At 29.3% G+C, this 16,475-nt stretch overlaps 1 protein-coding gene across 1 annotated transcript in view; it reads right to left on the bottom strand.

Moving 5' to 3' along the window:
- Window positions 1-2,039: 2,039 nt before the first annotated feature.
- LOC147803400 (uncharacterized) overlaps window positions 2,040-16,475 on the bottom strand; it is a 32,473-nt gene continuing 18,037 nt past the window's right edge. The window contains exons 7-9 of the mRNA XM_087151288.1: window positions 13,230-13,346; window positions 9,847-9,918; window positions 2,040-2,287 (exon numbers count right to left, since the gene is read on the bottom strand). Of these exons, the coding sequence (XP_087007414.1) occupies window positions 2,040-2,287; window positions 9,847-9,918; window positions 13,230-13,346 (437 nt within the window). The remainder of the gene's footprint in view (window positions 2,288-9,846; window positions 9,919-13,229; window positions 13,347-16,475) is intronic.

Below are 16,475 nucleotides of genomic sequence, written 5' to 3'. Positions count from 1 at the left end.
TAGATCTACTTTTTGCATTCAACTTTTAATAGCGATTAAATATTTGATTAACACAGTAATATTTGGTGTTACAGATTTTTATTATTTCACCGATTTTATTAAAATAACAGTTGTTGAAGCTAAAGTTATTATTCAAGCTACATATGTGGAAAGTACGACTTTTATTTAAGTAACAGTTCTGTTTCAGGTTTTGAAGTTACAGTTCTTGGTTGTACGGTAATTATTAAAGTTACAGTTCTGGTAGATACTGTTAAGATTAAAGTTACAGCTATTTGAAGGTACGGTTTTGATTGAACCAACAGTTCTTGAAAGTATGCTTATTATTGAGATTACATTTCTTGAAAATGCTGTTATAATTTGTGTTAGATTTTTTGAAGGTATGATTGTTATTGAAGTTACAGTTCTTGAAGGTACAGTGTCTATTCAGGTTACAGTTATTTACGTAAACCCAGCGATGAATATGAACTACTTTATAAAAAATGTCAGTAATTAATCCACGTTTTTCAGTTTCAAAACGAGCCGAAAGATTTTTCTTATCAATTAAATTGCCTTCCGTTTATAACCGAAAAGAAAGCTGGAAAAAGGAATCTTGAGTAAAAATAGGCTTTTTTTGTCCTTTGTCAATGTTCAATGAATAAGCTCCTCTTTTATCAACAGCAGAAGAAAAGAAAGCAAATGAGTGAAAAATGAGCTGAAAGTTATAATTAATTCGCTTTCTCTTTGAAACAACAACAGCCTTTTTTGTAGTTGTAAGTATTTTATGTAACCTTATATTATGTATGTTACCTTGCAGTGCGCAACAAAATAAGATCACATTTTTTGTGTGACTTTTATTATAAGTAATATACATTTTTCAAAATTAAATATAGTTAATTAAATGAATGAAAAACAGAATATGTTCATATCATTTAATATAAATATTTTATATTTAACTATAAATAATTTGCTAACAATATCAAAATCCCCCCTCAAATATCTGTTACAAAATTATTGAACCGCCATTTAAAATAAATTTGTTGACAAAACTAAAAAGATGTTGATCCACAAGTTTTCAGGTTAACTTCAAAGACTGACTTTTTCATCTACTCTACCAAATTTTCAATTAAAGTCTTAGGAATTTTGTCCCATTCATCCATGATAGCTACTTCCAGGTCGTATACAGATTCATATTGGTGGTTAATTGCCTACACTTGTCAAGTGAAGTAGACACACAAGTTTTCTGTAAGATTGAGATCAGGACTAGGGCTTGGCCAGTTTTAGAAATCGATTTTTGATTTCAAAAACTAATTAATTTTAAGTTGATTGGGACGCATGGCATGACCATTGTCTTACTGCAATTTCCAGTTTGACCCTTTTAGATGTTGTCCAAAGGGTATGAGGTGTTGGTAAAGTAGTTTTTAATAACGATTGCATTTACTGCAGGTCACATTTACTATCAGATTCTAAGGCTCCCAAGACCACCACCCATCTGCCTACATAAGTAATCTAAAGATCTTGTTTGCAAATGATACCAGAAGTAATTTTTACCATAAGGATCATCCATATTGAACTTCTTTATGTCGGAAAAATATATTTTTCCAAGCAGCTTCATAGGTCGTAACCTCCTTAGCCTCTCTTCTTTATGATGCTTCAACAGTTTTGACTTTCTTTTTAATTTTTGAAGTACAGCATTTGAATTTATTCTCAAAATGCGTCAGATTGTTAAATGGGATATTTATATGTCACACAGTGCGTCAAGTATATGCTAGATATAATCTAAGTATCTTGCTTGCTGAGATATTTTGAGAGAAGAAAAGTTCTGTTTCGTTGAAATTTTGAAAATATATCGATTATTCCAAGTTGATAATTTACAGTTCATACTGTAATCTTACGATTTATGGCCCTAGAAATGTAAGGTTGTTAGTTTTAGCCAATAATGTGTATTTAATTTGTCCATTAGCAGAAAATCACCACACTTATTTCAATAACAAAACCAAATACAATGTTTATTTATTTTTTCACAAATTCAAAGGTTTTAAGCAGAAACAGATAGCGGTGCGTCAATTATGGATGACAACAGCTTTTGCTGACCTATTCCCAAAAACTATCCTAATTGCGTCTTCTTGTAGCTCCTCGAATTTTAAAGTTATGGTATTGTTTCTTTGTTTCAGTCTTTCAATTTCAATTTGTTTTTGGAATTCAATTCTAGCCATTTCGTATTTTTTTTGGAGCTCTATCACTTCTAAACGACGACGATGTTCCTTAACTTCCATATCCATGAAATCCTTTATAGTCGAGTGCGTGGCTCCTAAAAGAACATTGCACAAAGTGAATACACAAGTGGGCGACCTTTGTGCTAAAATACAAACTAAGGTAAACAACGTTAAAGAGCACAAAAATATTATTAAAAGCAGACAGCTGTTTCGGATGCTCAAAGGGCAACCTTCATCAGTGCAACTATTGCACTGATGAAGGTTGCCCTTTGAGCATCCGAAACAGCTGTCTGCTTTTAATAATATTTTTGTGCTCTTTAACGTTGTTTACCTTAGATTGCACAGAGTGATTATTATTAAAGTAGCCCTGTAATCTCTATGCAGTCAACTCTAAATAATAGATGTAAATGAAGAATCGCATTACACATTAGGGGCGAGATTTTATACTTATAAACTTGGAAGAGTTAAAATAATACATTGATTCTTACTAAACTATAAATAAAAGTTATATTGCCCTTAATTCAAGTTTTTTTAAGCAACCATAAGAACTATATGGTTACTGTAAATGATAATTCGAGTTAGCATTGCAGATATTAAAATTTCATCTCAGTAAGTGAACAATTCAACAACACCATCGCAATTAAAAGTACATTTTATTTTATTTCATAACCGTCGTTTAAGAACTGTCGGGTTTACGAATACTAATGTTTAATTCCGTAGCCTTTTAATTTGGAACTCAATCCAAGGGAACTGGATCAAGTATTGAGGTAAATTCTTCCTCCGTCGGGGACTTTTCGATAGAACTAACCAGCATTTGCGTTACATGGAGAGGAAAACCGCAAAAATCTCCCATGATTTGAGTGATATAGAGGGGACATTAACCCATGATCTGTCTACTACTGAGGATATATTACGTCGGCACTGTGGTCGGTAAGAGTTGTTTGCGAAATTGGTATCGACCAGCCGTCGCTGAATTCAAACCCGGTTCACCTCGCTCTATATTCCTTGAACCATCAAGTTGAACGTTCTTTAAATGAGTTGTATTTAAAAGGGATGATTAGCAGTGTTGCCAGATTAGGGGTTTTCCCTCTAAATTTAGGGGGATTTTTTATCTTCAATGGGTATTTTAGGGGAATTTGTTTTTAGGGGTTTGTTTTAGGGTTATTTTTGAAGTTCACTAGTTTCATTTTGGTTACGTTCTAATATCAAATTTTATAACTGAATGTGTGAGATGGTAATATGAAAATCAATATGATAAACCAAAACAAAAAGATTAAGATTTAATTTTAGAACGTAACCCCTTTGTTGAATGTAGTAGGTTATTACTTAGCTCGATCAACCTGTACGTTGGTGAATTTGAATTCAAATTATTTAAAATTTTTAATGTGCATGGTTTAAAAATAATGCCAAAGGATAAAGAAAAAAAGAAGTACGTATCAAAGTACAAGAAAGATTGGGAACACGAAAAGCAGTTTAAAGGTAAATTAATAGTACAATTGTTCATCATTTTTTTAAAATTATGAGCACATTATTAATTTGTTGATAATAAAATATTAAGAAGTATTCAAGCAACGTTTTTTATACATTATTTAACTTTTGTACTATTTTTTAAAACTTATTCATTAAGTTAAAAATTTTGGGGTTTTTTAAAAATTTTTAGGGGATTTTACAACGCCATCTGGGGGTGAACGGTTAGCGAATTGCCAAAACATACCGTAGATTGCAAAGGGCTGGCGAAAGTTTCTATTGGTGTTAAAGGAGCGTTCTCGAAATCGCCAAACAGCTGTGTGCTTATGTTTTTGTTTTATTTTCGATATCGCATAGCATTCAACAAGTTAGATATGGGTGCGACATTTAAATTAAGCGGGTCTTCATTTGATTCTTCTGCATCAAATAAAATATAAAGCGTATTTTTTTGTTATAGCGCCAACATAATCGTTTGTATCTGTTGACTAAATTGTGTTTATTAGCGTTTTTTAATAAGTCGTAATAGAACTAAGATAGAAAAATTACGCATTATTACATATTCTATAGTTTCATAACTTTCATTAAATGCATTTCGAGTAGTGAAATTCTTTTCCTACTCATCCACTAATTAGAATTAATAATTTCACAATAACCTTTAATCCTTAATAATGAAATGATTATTATAATAAAGTTTGTTTACTTAAAAGATTAAAAAAATTTTTTTTATTGTTTATCAGAGACTTTGTTTCCAATTCTATATTCATTAATTAAACTTGATGGTTCTGCTCAATAACCATTTAAAATTTTTTTAAAATTTTATTTAATTTTCTATTATTATGAAATTCTTTAAATATTTTTCGACGTAGAGATTATTTAGCAATAATGCGAAAAGCTGAAATTTATAAATGTATAGTATTTATAAATGTTTAAGAGAATTTTTAGCAGCTATTTTGTTCTAATTATTTTAATTTAAATGTTCATTATACGCAGTTTTATAATAATAATCGTAAAATTCATTGAACAATTGAGTATTACATTTTAAAATGCAAGTATAATTTAATAATTATTTCATTTTATAACTGCAAAACGGTAGATAAGTAACTTCGTTATAAAGTTTTACATATGATACGAGAATATTATACGATTGCTTTATAATGAAAGAACAACAATTTAAGTTTTAAACTTTTTGTGAAAAAGAAAAAATTGAAAATTTCTCCTGTCATCGGTGTTAGCGATTAGAGAGTCTTTTATCGTATAAATATTAAATCAGTATTGTTCCCTTTTAAATAAAAATGCATTTTGCTCCGGAAAAAAAATTACTTGAATTTTGTCCATAGAAATTCCCTATTTATAGCAGCAAAAAGTTTTAAATTTCTAATCAAACTTTCCCTCATTATAATTTTGTGTAAATAATAATTATTAATAATATAAATGACTATTGAAAGGAATTAATTGAGAATGTCCAATTTTAATGAATTAACTGTTTACGCAATCAGATTAATAATTTTTTTCATAATTTACAAATGGAGAAAAAGTCAAAAAGAGAAAAATATAGTTGAGATTAAATTAATAAAGTAAGCACAACCCGAAGGAGATCGAAGTAATGGCATTAAAATCGAAATGTCAAAAGAAAAAAAATCACGTTTTAGTGTACAGTGAGCAGTAAACAAAAATCTAAAACTAACTTTTGATCTAATGATCAGATGTTTACGTTCTAGGACTCAATTTTAATGGATCGAGAGGGTGAGTTCAAATATGCCGCTTAATTATAGCAGATAATATATTTTAAGTTCGGAAATCAGACACTAAAACGAGCCTACTTTGAGAAATTTTTTTCCTGCGTATTCCGATTTTTGATCACCAGTATATAGGGGTTGCCGCAATCTGGAAATATTATCCCAATAGTTTGGTCAGGAAAGCAAATGCAATGTTAGGACCCCTTAGTGTTAACTTTACTTTTTGCGCATTTCACCATATCTTGGGAACTTTAAGTGAATTGAAAATTTTTTGCACTCAATGTTTTAATTTAATTTATATTATTTTTAATTTTTAATTTATATTTAATTTATTATTAATAACTAATGTTCATTTGATTTAATTTCCTTAATTTCCTACCACTATTGTAAGATATTTACTTTTCACCTAACTTGTAAAATTAAAAAGTTTATAATTCTTTACAAAATCACTCAGGCGAAGTGATTGCGTTTTATTTAAATCTTATTTAGAAGGTATTTTTCTAAAAGTATTTCATTTAAAGTTTTTATCTAATTTTTGTTTCTTATTTATCTATAGTTATTGAAAGTTAAGTTGATATATTTTAAGTTGAAATGAATGTCGCCCTGCTTTGCATAGTTCAAAAATTATTTCAAAGGAAACATAACTTAACATTAAACACTCAGGACTTACAATTATAAATCAAACAATCACTAATATTAAAAAACACTCTTATGAACTGATAATAAATTGATCTAAGTCCTAAATGTGAGTTCTATAATATATAATTCATTTAAACTCAGTATATACATCTGACCTCTGTTGTTGCCAATGGCTCAATTTTAAAATATAGTTTTTCTTTTACAAATTTTCGGATATTTTCATATGAAGGATAGTATTAAGTTTGAGAATTGAAAATTTTTGTTTAAAAAAGCTGTTAAAAATTATAATTATTATTAATACTTGACAACAGGAAGCTTTTAATTAAAGGTTGAAATGTTTTTTAATTATGTTATTTTTTAATTATGTTATTTTTTAATTATGTTATTTTTTTAATTATGTTTTTAATTATCTAATTCATATAACAGTATTTAGGAATCTATAAATTTATGCTACTTATGATCCTTGCAGAATAACCTGTACACAATATATGTAAATAAAATATATTTTTAAAATTGTGCATTTTCTATTAATTGCATTTATTATTCTTATACTGAAAGAGTATCAAAATATCTATGACCTCCATAATAAGTGAAGTATTTACGGACTTTTTTTTATATATATTAAGGAATTGAATCAATTTTTCACGAAGTTTAAGACTTCATCCCATTGAAAAAAAAGTTATTTAATAAATATTTTTTTACAATAAATGCTTTTAGTAATAAAACAAACGCGATATAGGTCATTGAAGAAAACTCCCTTCATTTGTACATTTTTGCCTTCTTGAAATTATTTCACGTATTTCTTTTTTCACTAGCGAATTTCCGATTACTTTAAAATTCTAAAAATATCGATTTTTTCATTTGCAAGAAATTTTTACTTTAAAGCGTGATAGATAACATTTTTGAATACTCCAATTTTTTTTCTAATAAATAATATGTCTTTGTTAATTTCTAAAAAAAAAATGTTCACAAAAAAGTTTACATTATTCTTTTATCAAGATTGATTTAACAGAGAAAATCACTAAATTAAAACAGGTTATGTTTTCTTACAATAAAAGCTAAACAGAATTAATTCTTCAAAATAGTGTTCCAATAAAACAAGGTATTAAAATGTTACGTTATTTTTTTGTGATTGGTTCATTAATAAATTATTTTTATTTCTTCACAAACACAATTCTTGTAAAAAAAAATTAAAAAATTAAATCTGTTATATCAAAAAACTAGATCGTTTTATAAAATACAAATTATTGCGCTTAATAAAATATAAATACAGTTTATTTGTAACCGGATCCTGAGAATAAAAAGGTTATTTTCTTTTTTAATTCTCTACTAAAATGAATTAATGAGTTATTTTTATTCATCATGGCTAGTCGAGGAGGAGAAAAAAAATATCGAATTTCACTGTTTAGGTTAATGTAATTTCGTTCTCCCACCACATTTACGCGTAATCCATCGCCAATTCCACTTGCAATCTAAACTAAACTAACTCAGTGGCGCGACAGCCCATTAAGAGGGCCAAGGCCGACTGTGCCCATCTCAGTTTTCTTGACCTTGGGCTCTGGGGTGCAGGGGCATATGTTCCGGTCAGGTGGTCAGCCGAACGCGGAACCCCCAGTGTTAGTTCCCAAGCATGCTTGGTACTCATTTTATCGACCCACTGAAGGGATGAAAGGCTGAGTCGGCCTTGCCCGGCCCAAGGATCGAACCAAGGACCTGTGGCACGACAGCGCGAAGCGCTACCGCTCAGCCACCGGGCGTCCCACTTGCAATCGCCTAGTTTATAATCTACGGTATGTTTTGTCAATTCGCGAACGGTTATCGGTACCTGGCAACACTGATGATTAGTTTAATTAAGAGTCGTGGTGACTCAAGGAATTGAGCTCTCACTCCTTAATGAGAGGACTCATGTTTGAATCCCAGTGATGGCTGGACAATACAAATTCATCTCCCAGCTCGACTTAAAATATCCTCAGCTGTGAACGGATGCTGGATCAGAGCTCCCGTGACTTTGCACATACCGCGGGAATTGAATTGAATGTAGGGTTTAATGGCACAAAGTGCCTCATAAGGAAATGCAGCGCCAAACAAACGGTTTTAAATTAAATCTTAGATAAATACATACTACAAATTTTTCTTACTAGAATCACATGAGATTTATAAAATTGAATACAACTTAACAGACGTATTCAAAAGTGAGTAAAATCAGATAAAATGTAAAAACAGTAATACATCATAAAACAGCTGCATTCTAAGATGGAAAAAAACCGATAAAATTTGAAATAGGATAAAACAGTTATATACAGTATAAAATACCAATTGCAACTAAAAGAACCAAAATGTTAGGATGATGGGAGTCACCTAACAAATCCTTAAGAGTTAAAATAGAACTACCGGAAAAGGTAAGACGATGACGGTTAAAACGTGGGTAAATAATTAAAATATGATGAACAGTGAGTAAACCTTTGCAAGTTCTGCATTGGGGAGATGGTTCTCCAAATAGAAAATGCATGTGGGTCAGGCGTATGTGGCCGAATCGGAGACGGTTTAACTTAACATCCGCATGCCACTGGCACAATACAGTATAAGGGATAAAATATGTTTTTACTGAATGCAATTTATTATAAATTTCAAGATCCCATTGTTGTTTCCATAGAGATGTGATAAATTGTCGAATATAAGTTTTTGTGTCCAAGAAAGGCACAGATAGAGTTAAAACAGTGGCAGCAGATCTTGCTGCCGAATCAGCCAAGTCATTCCCTGGACGACGTGACTCGGTATCCAACAAAATAAAATATGAAATCTATTTTTGTGAAGGATAATCAATAAATTATTAAAGAAACATAAAATTGGATGAGTATCATTGTTAAAATTTTCCAACTGACGCAAAACAATCATACTGTCGGAGTTTATGCAATACTTCCTTGTAGAACGCGTAGAGATCAGCCGCAATGCCAAGAGGAAGGCAACAGCTTCAGCAGTAAAGACGAAACAAATATCTGGGATTTTGAAGCTATGGGCATCATCAGCGATGATGACGCCACAATTGACACATCTCGCAGATTTTGAAACGTCAATGAAAACATATTCAGGATACTGATGAGAAGAGTGAAGAGTTGTTGATAAATGGTGAGATCAACATAATATTTACTATACTTCATAAAAGGGGAATAAAATTGATATGGTGGGATATTCTATGGAAGTATGAGAATTTGATCCACTAAATGCTATGGTTATTCGCAAATGTCAAAAGCTTGAATGAATCAACACATGCGAGCATTAAATGGACGGACGCGAGAAGATCTAGCTGTATATAATCTCTCCAAGCTTCATGAAACTACGTAATGCTTTAGTGGGTGATATCTAGATGATGTACTCATCGTGGCAAGTTTTCATGGTTTCCCTCTCCATGATATACAAATGCGGGTTAGTTCCATTAAAGAGTTCTCCATGAAGGCAATTTTCTCCCAATACTTGATCCAGGAGTTCACTTGACTTCTAGATCGAATACTCATTTGAATATTGCATAGTCATAAATCCAAAAATGGGTTTGCTGTTTAACTTCGGATATAAAATAAAGTGGTTTGATTTGAAAGCGACAAAATGTTTCGTCATTCAATGTAAAATTAGCTTTTTAAAGGTAAAAGTTTGAGATTTTAGTATATTATTATCACAGATTAATTATGCGCTTAAAATATTTAAACTCTAGGTTTATAAGAATTTTTTTTGAATTATAAAACATTAGAGCAGTGTTTGCAGTAGTCAATTTTAAATATTAGACAGCGTTTTAAAAATAGTTGTCTAAAATATTTTACCATTTGCACTTGGAGGCAATTCGTGTGTCATTGTTATGGATTCCAACTTGTCGTCGGCGGAATTATCGTCATCTGAAAAATTATTAATGTAATTAGTATCTCTATTTTGTTACTATTTCATCCATATAAACATGCATTTGTTATAATAATATATATAATATATAAATATATCGCAAATGCGTATGTATGCTGTTAAAAAAAACGTTGTTTAATTTTCCTTATCAGTTGGGCAGCAAATGAATGAAATGTCAAGCGAGAGAGAAGCCAAAAACCTGAACGCTTTAGCGCACATGCTTACAAATTTTTGAATGAAAATTCTTTCTTCGCTTGGGTAATAAAAAGTTGAAACAAACTGAGCTATAGCTGTGCAGAAATTAAACGGTATGTAGATAAATTGTTCGTGTAAGCAAACAATTTACATATTTGTTTTAATTGTACTAATAAGTTCTAGTAATTTCGACCAAAATGACAAATTGATGAAAACGTTTTAATAAATTAGTATAGAATTAAATAATAAAACTTGTAGAGTAAGGAAAATTACGCCTACTCTTTAAAAGAGTAACGATGAGATAAAAGCAATAATATTTAAAACTTTCTTAAAAGAGACTAAGAATTAGTAGGTTTCTTTTTCATGAACTTCAATCCCTCATCTGAGATTGACCCTACAGAGACTACTAGCTTAACAAACTTACAGAGACTACTACCAACAGAGACTACTAGCTTAAACAAGAAGTATATGATTGTTTTTGCTTTAAATATGAATAAATTTGAATTGCAAGACATGGTGGTACTAACGTTTGAATTATTAGAGATGTTAAATAAATAAAAATGTAGTGAGTTTCTACTACTTTTCAAAATTGTAGCCACTCGGGCTATCTGCATTAACCCTTTCGCGCCGAATGTCACAAATACCTGGCAGCATAAAACCGTATCAATCAGGGTAAAAAGATAAAACTGATAACATAAGTAGTTCTTTAGCAGTTTATTTGTGGGCGGGTTTAATTGTTTGATTTATTTAATTCACCATTACTTTAGTTCAAAGTAAAACTATTTAGTTATACTTTGAACTAACAGTGATTATATATATGATTAAACTAACAGTAATTAAAGTAAAGACAAAGTAAGTTCGTCAAATTAGCAATGCCTACATTTAAGTTACCGTTTTTTATTTTTTTGCATCGTGATTTTGTATGAATGCTTTTATGAATCACCCGTCCCCGAGGGGTTAACAAAGATGCCAACTGTTCCGGATTCGACAAAATATTCTAAAAAAAGGTAAGAAATACAAACTATAATATGCCGTTTTTAGGTTAATTTTGCTAACATTTTTCAAGGCCCAACTCAGCTCACCTGTAAAAAAGTGGTGTGTCTCATAAGCCTGCGAATTATTTCAGACATGCCAACTGCTCCGGACAAGTCAAAATAATCTAAAAAACGGTAAAAAACTACAAAGTAAGTTTTGCAAACATTTGACTTTTTTTGCTTACTCTTGAAAAGGTATAGCTTGTCATAAGTACAAATCAGAGGTGAATTATATAAACCTACGAATTATTTAGAAATAGCGGTGAATAAAAGCTACAAATTGAATTTATTAAACCAAAAATCACAATTGATAAACTATCACTTTAAAATATATATTTGCTGTCCGGAGCAAGTTGGCATCTTTGTTATTTAGAAGTGGTGGTCAGTAAAAACTCTATGAATCGAATTTATTAAACCAAAAAACACTCATTATAAGACTACCACTCGAATATAATTATCCGCTGTCCGAAGCAAGTTGGCATCTCTGCATTAATTGAATTTTTATTTTTAAACGTATATAAATAAACAATGTGCTAAAACGCTAAGTTAACACGTTCACGCCGGGAGATTTTCTCATCTTGGCGGCACACCGGAGTAAAAACTGGTAAAATAAATTTCATTTTTTAGTTTTTTTCCTGGAATAATAAAAATCCATAACTATCAATTGTTTTTAACGGATGCAATTTTTATATAGAATTGCTTCTTCGCCGTGATAAATTTCCTTACAGTGAATTGTTATTGTTGAGAATAGATTAACTCCTCCCGAATATTATCTAATCTTGAAATTGTTTTTCTACCGTATTTTCTCTTTTCCCGTACCAGTATTTACACTTTTCCCGGCGTGAACATATTAATGGGCAATAGTTTTTATTTCGAAATTCATTTAACCCTAGAAAATCGTCTTACTCAGATGACGCTTAATTATTTTGATACTATGTAAATCTGGTAACAATGGTAAATTGCGCAGTTTCGATAAAATCTTATAAAATGGTTTTTCCGTTATTTCAGAAAATATTTTTTTAGTGGTAGCAAAGATCTATTTTAATATATAGATATTTTAGAGATATTTTAATGAATTAGAATTAAAAGAACTTTTTCACACCACTGCTTATATGTATTTTATTCTGCTGAGTTCAGATAGATAGGTGGTGAAGTCTTTTTCAAATTTTTACAAGAATTCTATTTTTTTTTCTTTTTTAATTCGGATTTAGTTTGCTGCCACTGATAAATGTGTTTCGTACAAAACTCGAATAAAGGATTATGTCGTAAAGTACTAAATATAACATAGGTACAAGTATTATAATGATTATTTACCCCTTGAAAGGGATATAAATAGGAAAAATTGATCGTGGTAAATTTTGACTATCATGTCAAGTGAGGCTAAATACAGTTAATATTTACTCTGTTGGGATGAACGACAAAAAACGAGTTTTCCTTAGTTTAATAACGTAAAGTTATTAGAAAGGATGACAAATAATATTGCATAAATAAAAATTGAAATTATTTTAGCTTTATTAATTGAAGAACTTAGTGGAAGACCGAAATAAGTGACATTTTCGGAGAGGCCATTATTGTAATGCGAAAAAAGTGCTTTCTGAGCTATTTTATTCGAATTTTTTAGAAATCGGGACTAACAATTCTTTCCCTCATTATTTACCGTTGCTTAATTTGAAATAAAAATCATGCAAGCATACTAAAAAGTAAAGTGGATTACTTAGTTAAGATTAAAGTCAAGGTAAAAACAATTCTGTTACATTAAACATATCCATATTGATGCAACCACCTTATGTTGCGTTCTCTTATTCACCAATTTCCCGAAAATGTTACTTACCTGGTTCTTCCACTAAGTTCTTCAATAGTGTTGATACACGTCTTTTAATTTTGAGCATGGCTGCATAGGGTTTCTCAGTACTGATGTATTGATTTTTTTCGTTTTTATCCTCGTTTTCTCTTATTCACTCCGTGTGAAGAACGAGTATTAAGCTAATTACATTATAAGGATTTAGAAAAAAAAACATTTATTAAATACCACTTCATTTTTGTAGTTCTTTATCATTAAAATAAATCTAAACTTCTCTTACGACAGTCAATTTCGTCAGCACCATTTTGACAGTTTATCATTCCATCGCAAACTTCACTCTTGGCAATACAAGTATTTTCAGAACAACGGAAGCTGTCATTCCCTTCACAATTAATCACTGCAAATGTAGAAAATAAAATGAAAATGTAACATAAAAAATGTAAAAGGACCGCAAGGCCCCAGACGCTCAGTTCTATTACAACGAAAGAACGAACATAAAAAGTGTATTACTTTTCATACATAAAATTTTTTATTAGAATATAGATATAAAAGAATCGATATATATATATATATATATATATATATATATATATATATATATATATATATATATATATATATATATATATGGGTCATTCTCACGAAAACTGTCATTTTTCAGTTCATAAAATCCCGAAAAAGTAAAGTGAATAAAAAGCTCTGAAATTTTTTATATTAATAGAAATATGTAATGGCATTATAAAGAAAGTATATATCCTATAAAATATACTTAATATTTAAATTAATTAATTTTTTAAATAATTAATTTATAATTAATTAATTTATTTTTCAAATTAATTAATAAGTAAATTAATAATTTTCACTATTTAAAAAGTGAGGGAATGACACTAATAGTGAGGGAATGATATTTTATTTTAATACATGTTTTTATCTAAGTTACATCTACCTAAAGTTTGAAAATGATAACATACTAAGTATATCTAATATTTATTATAATTTACTCTTATATATTTAATAGTTTTTACAGGTTTGGGAAATAAAATTGGCTGGCACGATTGGACAAAAAAAAATTTAATAATATACTCATCTTGAATCATTCCCTCACTTCAGCGTCATTCCCTCACTTTATACACTAGTGAGGGAATGACGAATTCAATAAAATTTAAAAATAACAGTTAGGCCTAATTAATTTCTGAAGTCAATAACATACAATTATATTCATACAAGAAAGCAACATATAATTATCCACTTTCTCGATGAAGTTGTATTTTATTTTACTCTAAAAAATGACATTGAGGGAATGACAAATGTAAAAAATTTTACCTGGTTTGATGCATTCAAATTTATTCCACAGCAAGGCTTCATTAAGTTGAAGATGGAAACATACTGCAATTTTGTTCTATGATGCCACTTGTTAACTTCTGAAGTTTTTATTAAAATATTTTTATTCTAAGAAGATTGCAGGTGATAAGAACATTGTTGTGAGGGAATGACGCGAAACACTGGGGACAAAGTTTAAAATAGTGTTGTGTTAATATTTTTATCAGAAATTAAATTTAAAATTGATTTTCTGAATTCTATATTTTAGTATTCTGAAATAAAAAACACGAATTTGTAAAAAAATTTTTTTTTATTTTAGTAACAATTTTATTCTTTTTTTAAACAAGTGAGGGAATTAATCGCATATTGGTATATTTTAATTACCTAAAATAAATAAAAAATAAAAATTGATAATTTTATTTTTATTCTTTTGTTAGCTTGCATTCTGAAGGACACTTTCCCTGAATTTTTTTTTTTTTCGTAAGCTGTAAAACAAACATAAAATATACTGGGGACAGGAAAATGACTGTTTTTGTGAGAATGACCCATATATATATATATATATATATATATATATATATATATATATATATATATATATATATATATATATATATATATATATATATATATATATATATATATATATATATATATATATATGTATATATATATATATATATATATATGATGATAATATTAATTTCAATTTTTTGGATTTGGGTATTATAAAAGCACGCAAAGCAAGGTATTATATGACGATAAAAGAAATGATTTTAATTTTAGTATTAATAAACTAATTACTTGGAATTCTAATGTTTCTAGGAGAATCTATTTAAATTCCACTTTTAATGAAATGAACATAATTAAAAGAATGTGTAGTAATATCTATTTATCCAAAAAACAAATCGATAAACTCTTTCAAAATTTGATAAAAAAATAATTGATACCCAACTAACGTAATAAAATTTTATATAAAATCATTGAATTAATCGCATATTTTTGTGGATATATTTACTAAACATTTTCTTTGTTAATTTATATAATTTTCCCATGTGCAAATCCATTTCAGGCCAATCCATGGCTAAAATTATTTACTAAAAATTTCTTTATTAATTTATAAAATTTTTCCATGTGCAAATCCATTTTTGGCAAATCTGTGGGTAAAATTATTTATTAAAAATTTCTTTATTAACTAGGAGGCTTCGCCCCCTGCTCGCTGGCGCTCACCAACCCCCGGAACTGCTTTCACAGTTTATTTCGGATTGCTTCGCAATCCAATGCTCGCTTTGCTCGCTCATTGGATACGTTCTTAGCGTCTAGTTTTTGTATACTTTTTTGAATACTGAAGTTCCGAAAACTTTTCACTGTAGAAAATTCTAAACCTGTACATTTCAATATTAATTTGAAATTGCAAACAGTTCACATATTTTTCTTAATCACACTATTCTAAATTTCAGTTGCTGAGAAAAGAAACTGTTGTAAGTTTTGTTTTAAAGTCTTTCCCATCAGAGGGCTAAAGTCACGTGTTGTAAAACAATATGAAATAATAGTCTGCCACTGAACGCCGGATGTAAAGCATCGGCTTTGATGAAGATAATTTTGTATTTTTAATTCTCTGAAGGGCGCCACCTTAATAATATGGAGTTTGTAAAATAAATGTATGTACTTTTGATTGTTGATGAAGCCCATTATTTTGTGTTTTCATCAGTGTTCAGAAGCAGAACAACTATAAGTTTTTTATTTTATCACAAAAAAATAAAATTTATAAAAAACAAAGAAAAGAGTAAGAAAATGAGTATAGTCATAGAAAAAGTTAAAATTATATAGTATTTGTCAGTTAAAATAAAACATTTTGTTTAAGTCATTGCCAACAATTGAAATTTCTCCGAGGCAATTCTAAAGTATAAATTAAGGTAGTATTGTTAAGTTGAAACACAATATTTTTAGTTTTGATGTCTACAATACAATTCAATTTTTCACAAAAACGATTGTTTCCATTGTTAAGTTCAATGTCAACAATTCAAAATTTTTCTGAGGCAACTCTTAACCTCTAAATATTATTTTTTTTATGTACACATTTCTAAATGTCAGTATTCAACCACAAAACAACTTAAAGTCCTCAAATTTAGCATTCAGTTGTAAAATGTAATGAAAGAGGGTCATAGCAATAATGAAAGTAGAAGTAAAGTCAGTACTGTAAAAT

The sequence above is a fragment of the Parasteatoda tepidariorum genome, chromosome 9 (assembly GCF_982258835.1).
Source record: "Parasteatoda tepidariorum strain Cologne lab strain chromosome 9, Ptep-v5.0, whole genome shotgun sequence".
Classification (NCBI taxonomy): domain Eukaryota; kingdom Metazoa; phylum Arthropoda; class Arachnida; order Araneae; family Theridiidae; genus Parasteatoda; species Parasteatoda tepidariorum.
The sequence above is the reverse complement of the archived record's forward strand: the minus strand, read 5'-3'. Positions and strand labels throughout refer to the sequence as shown.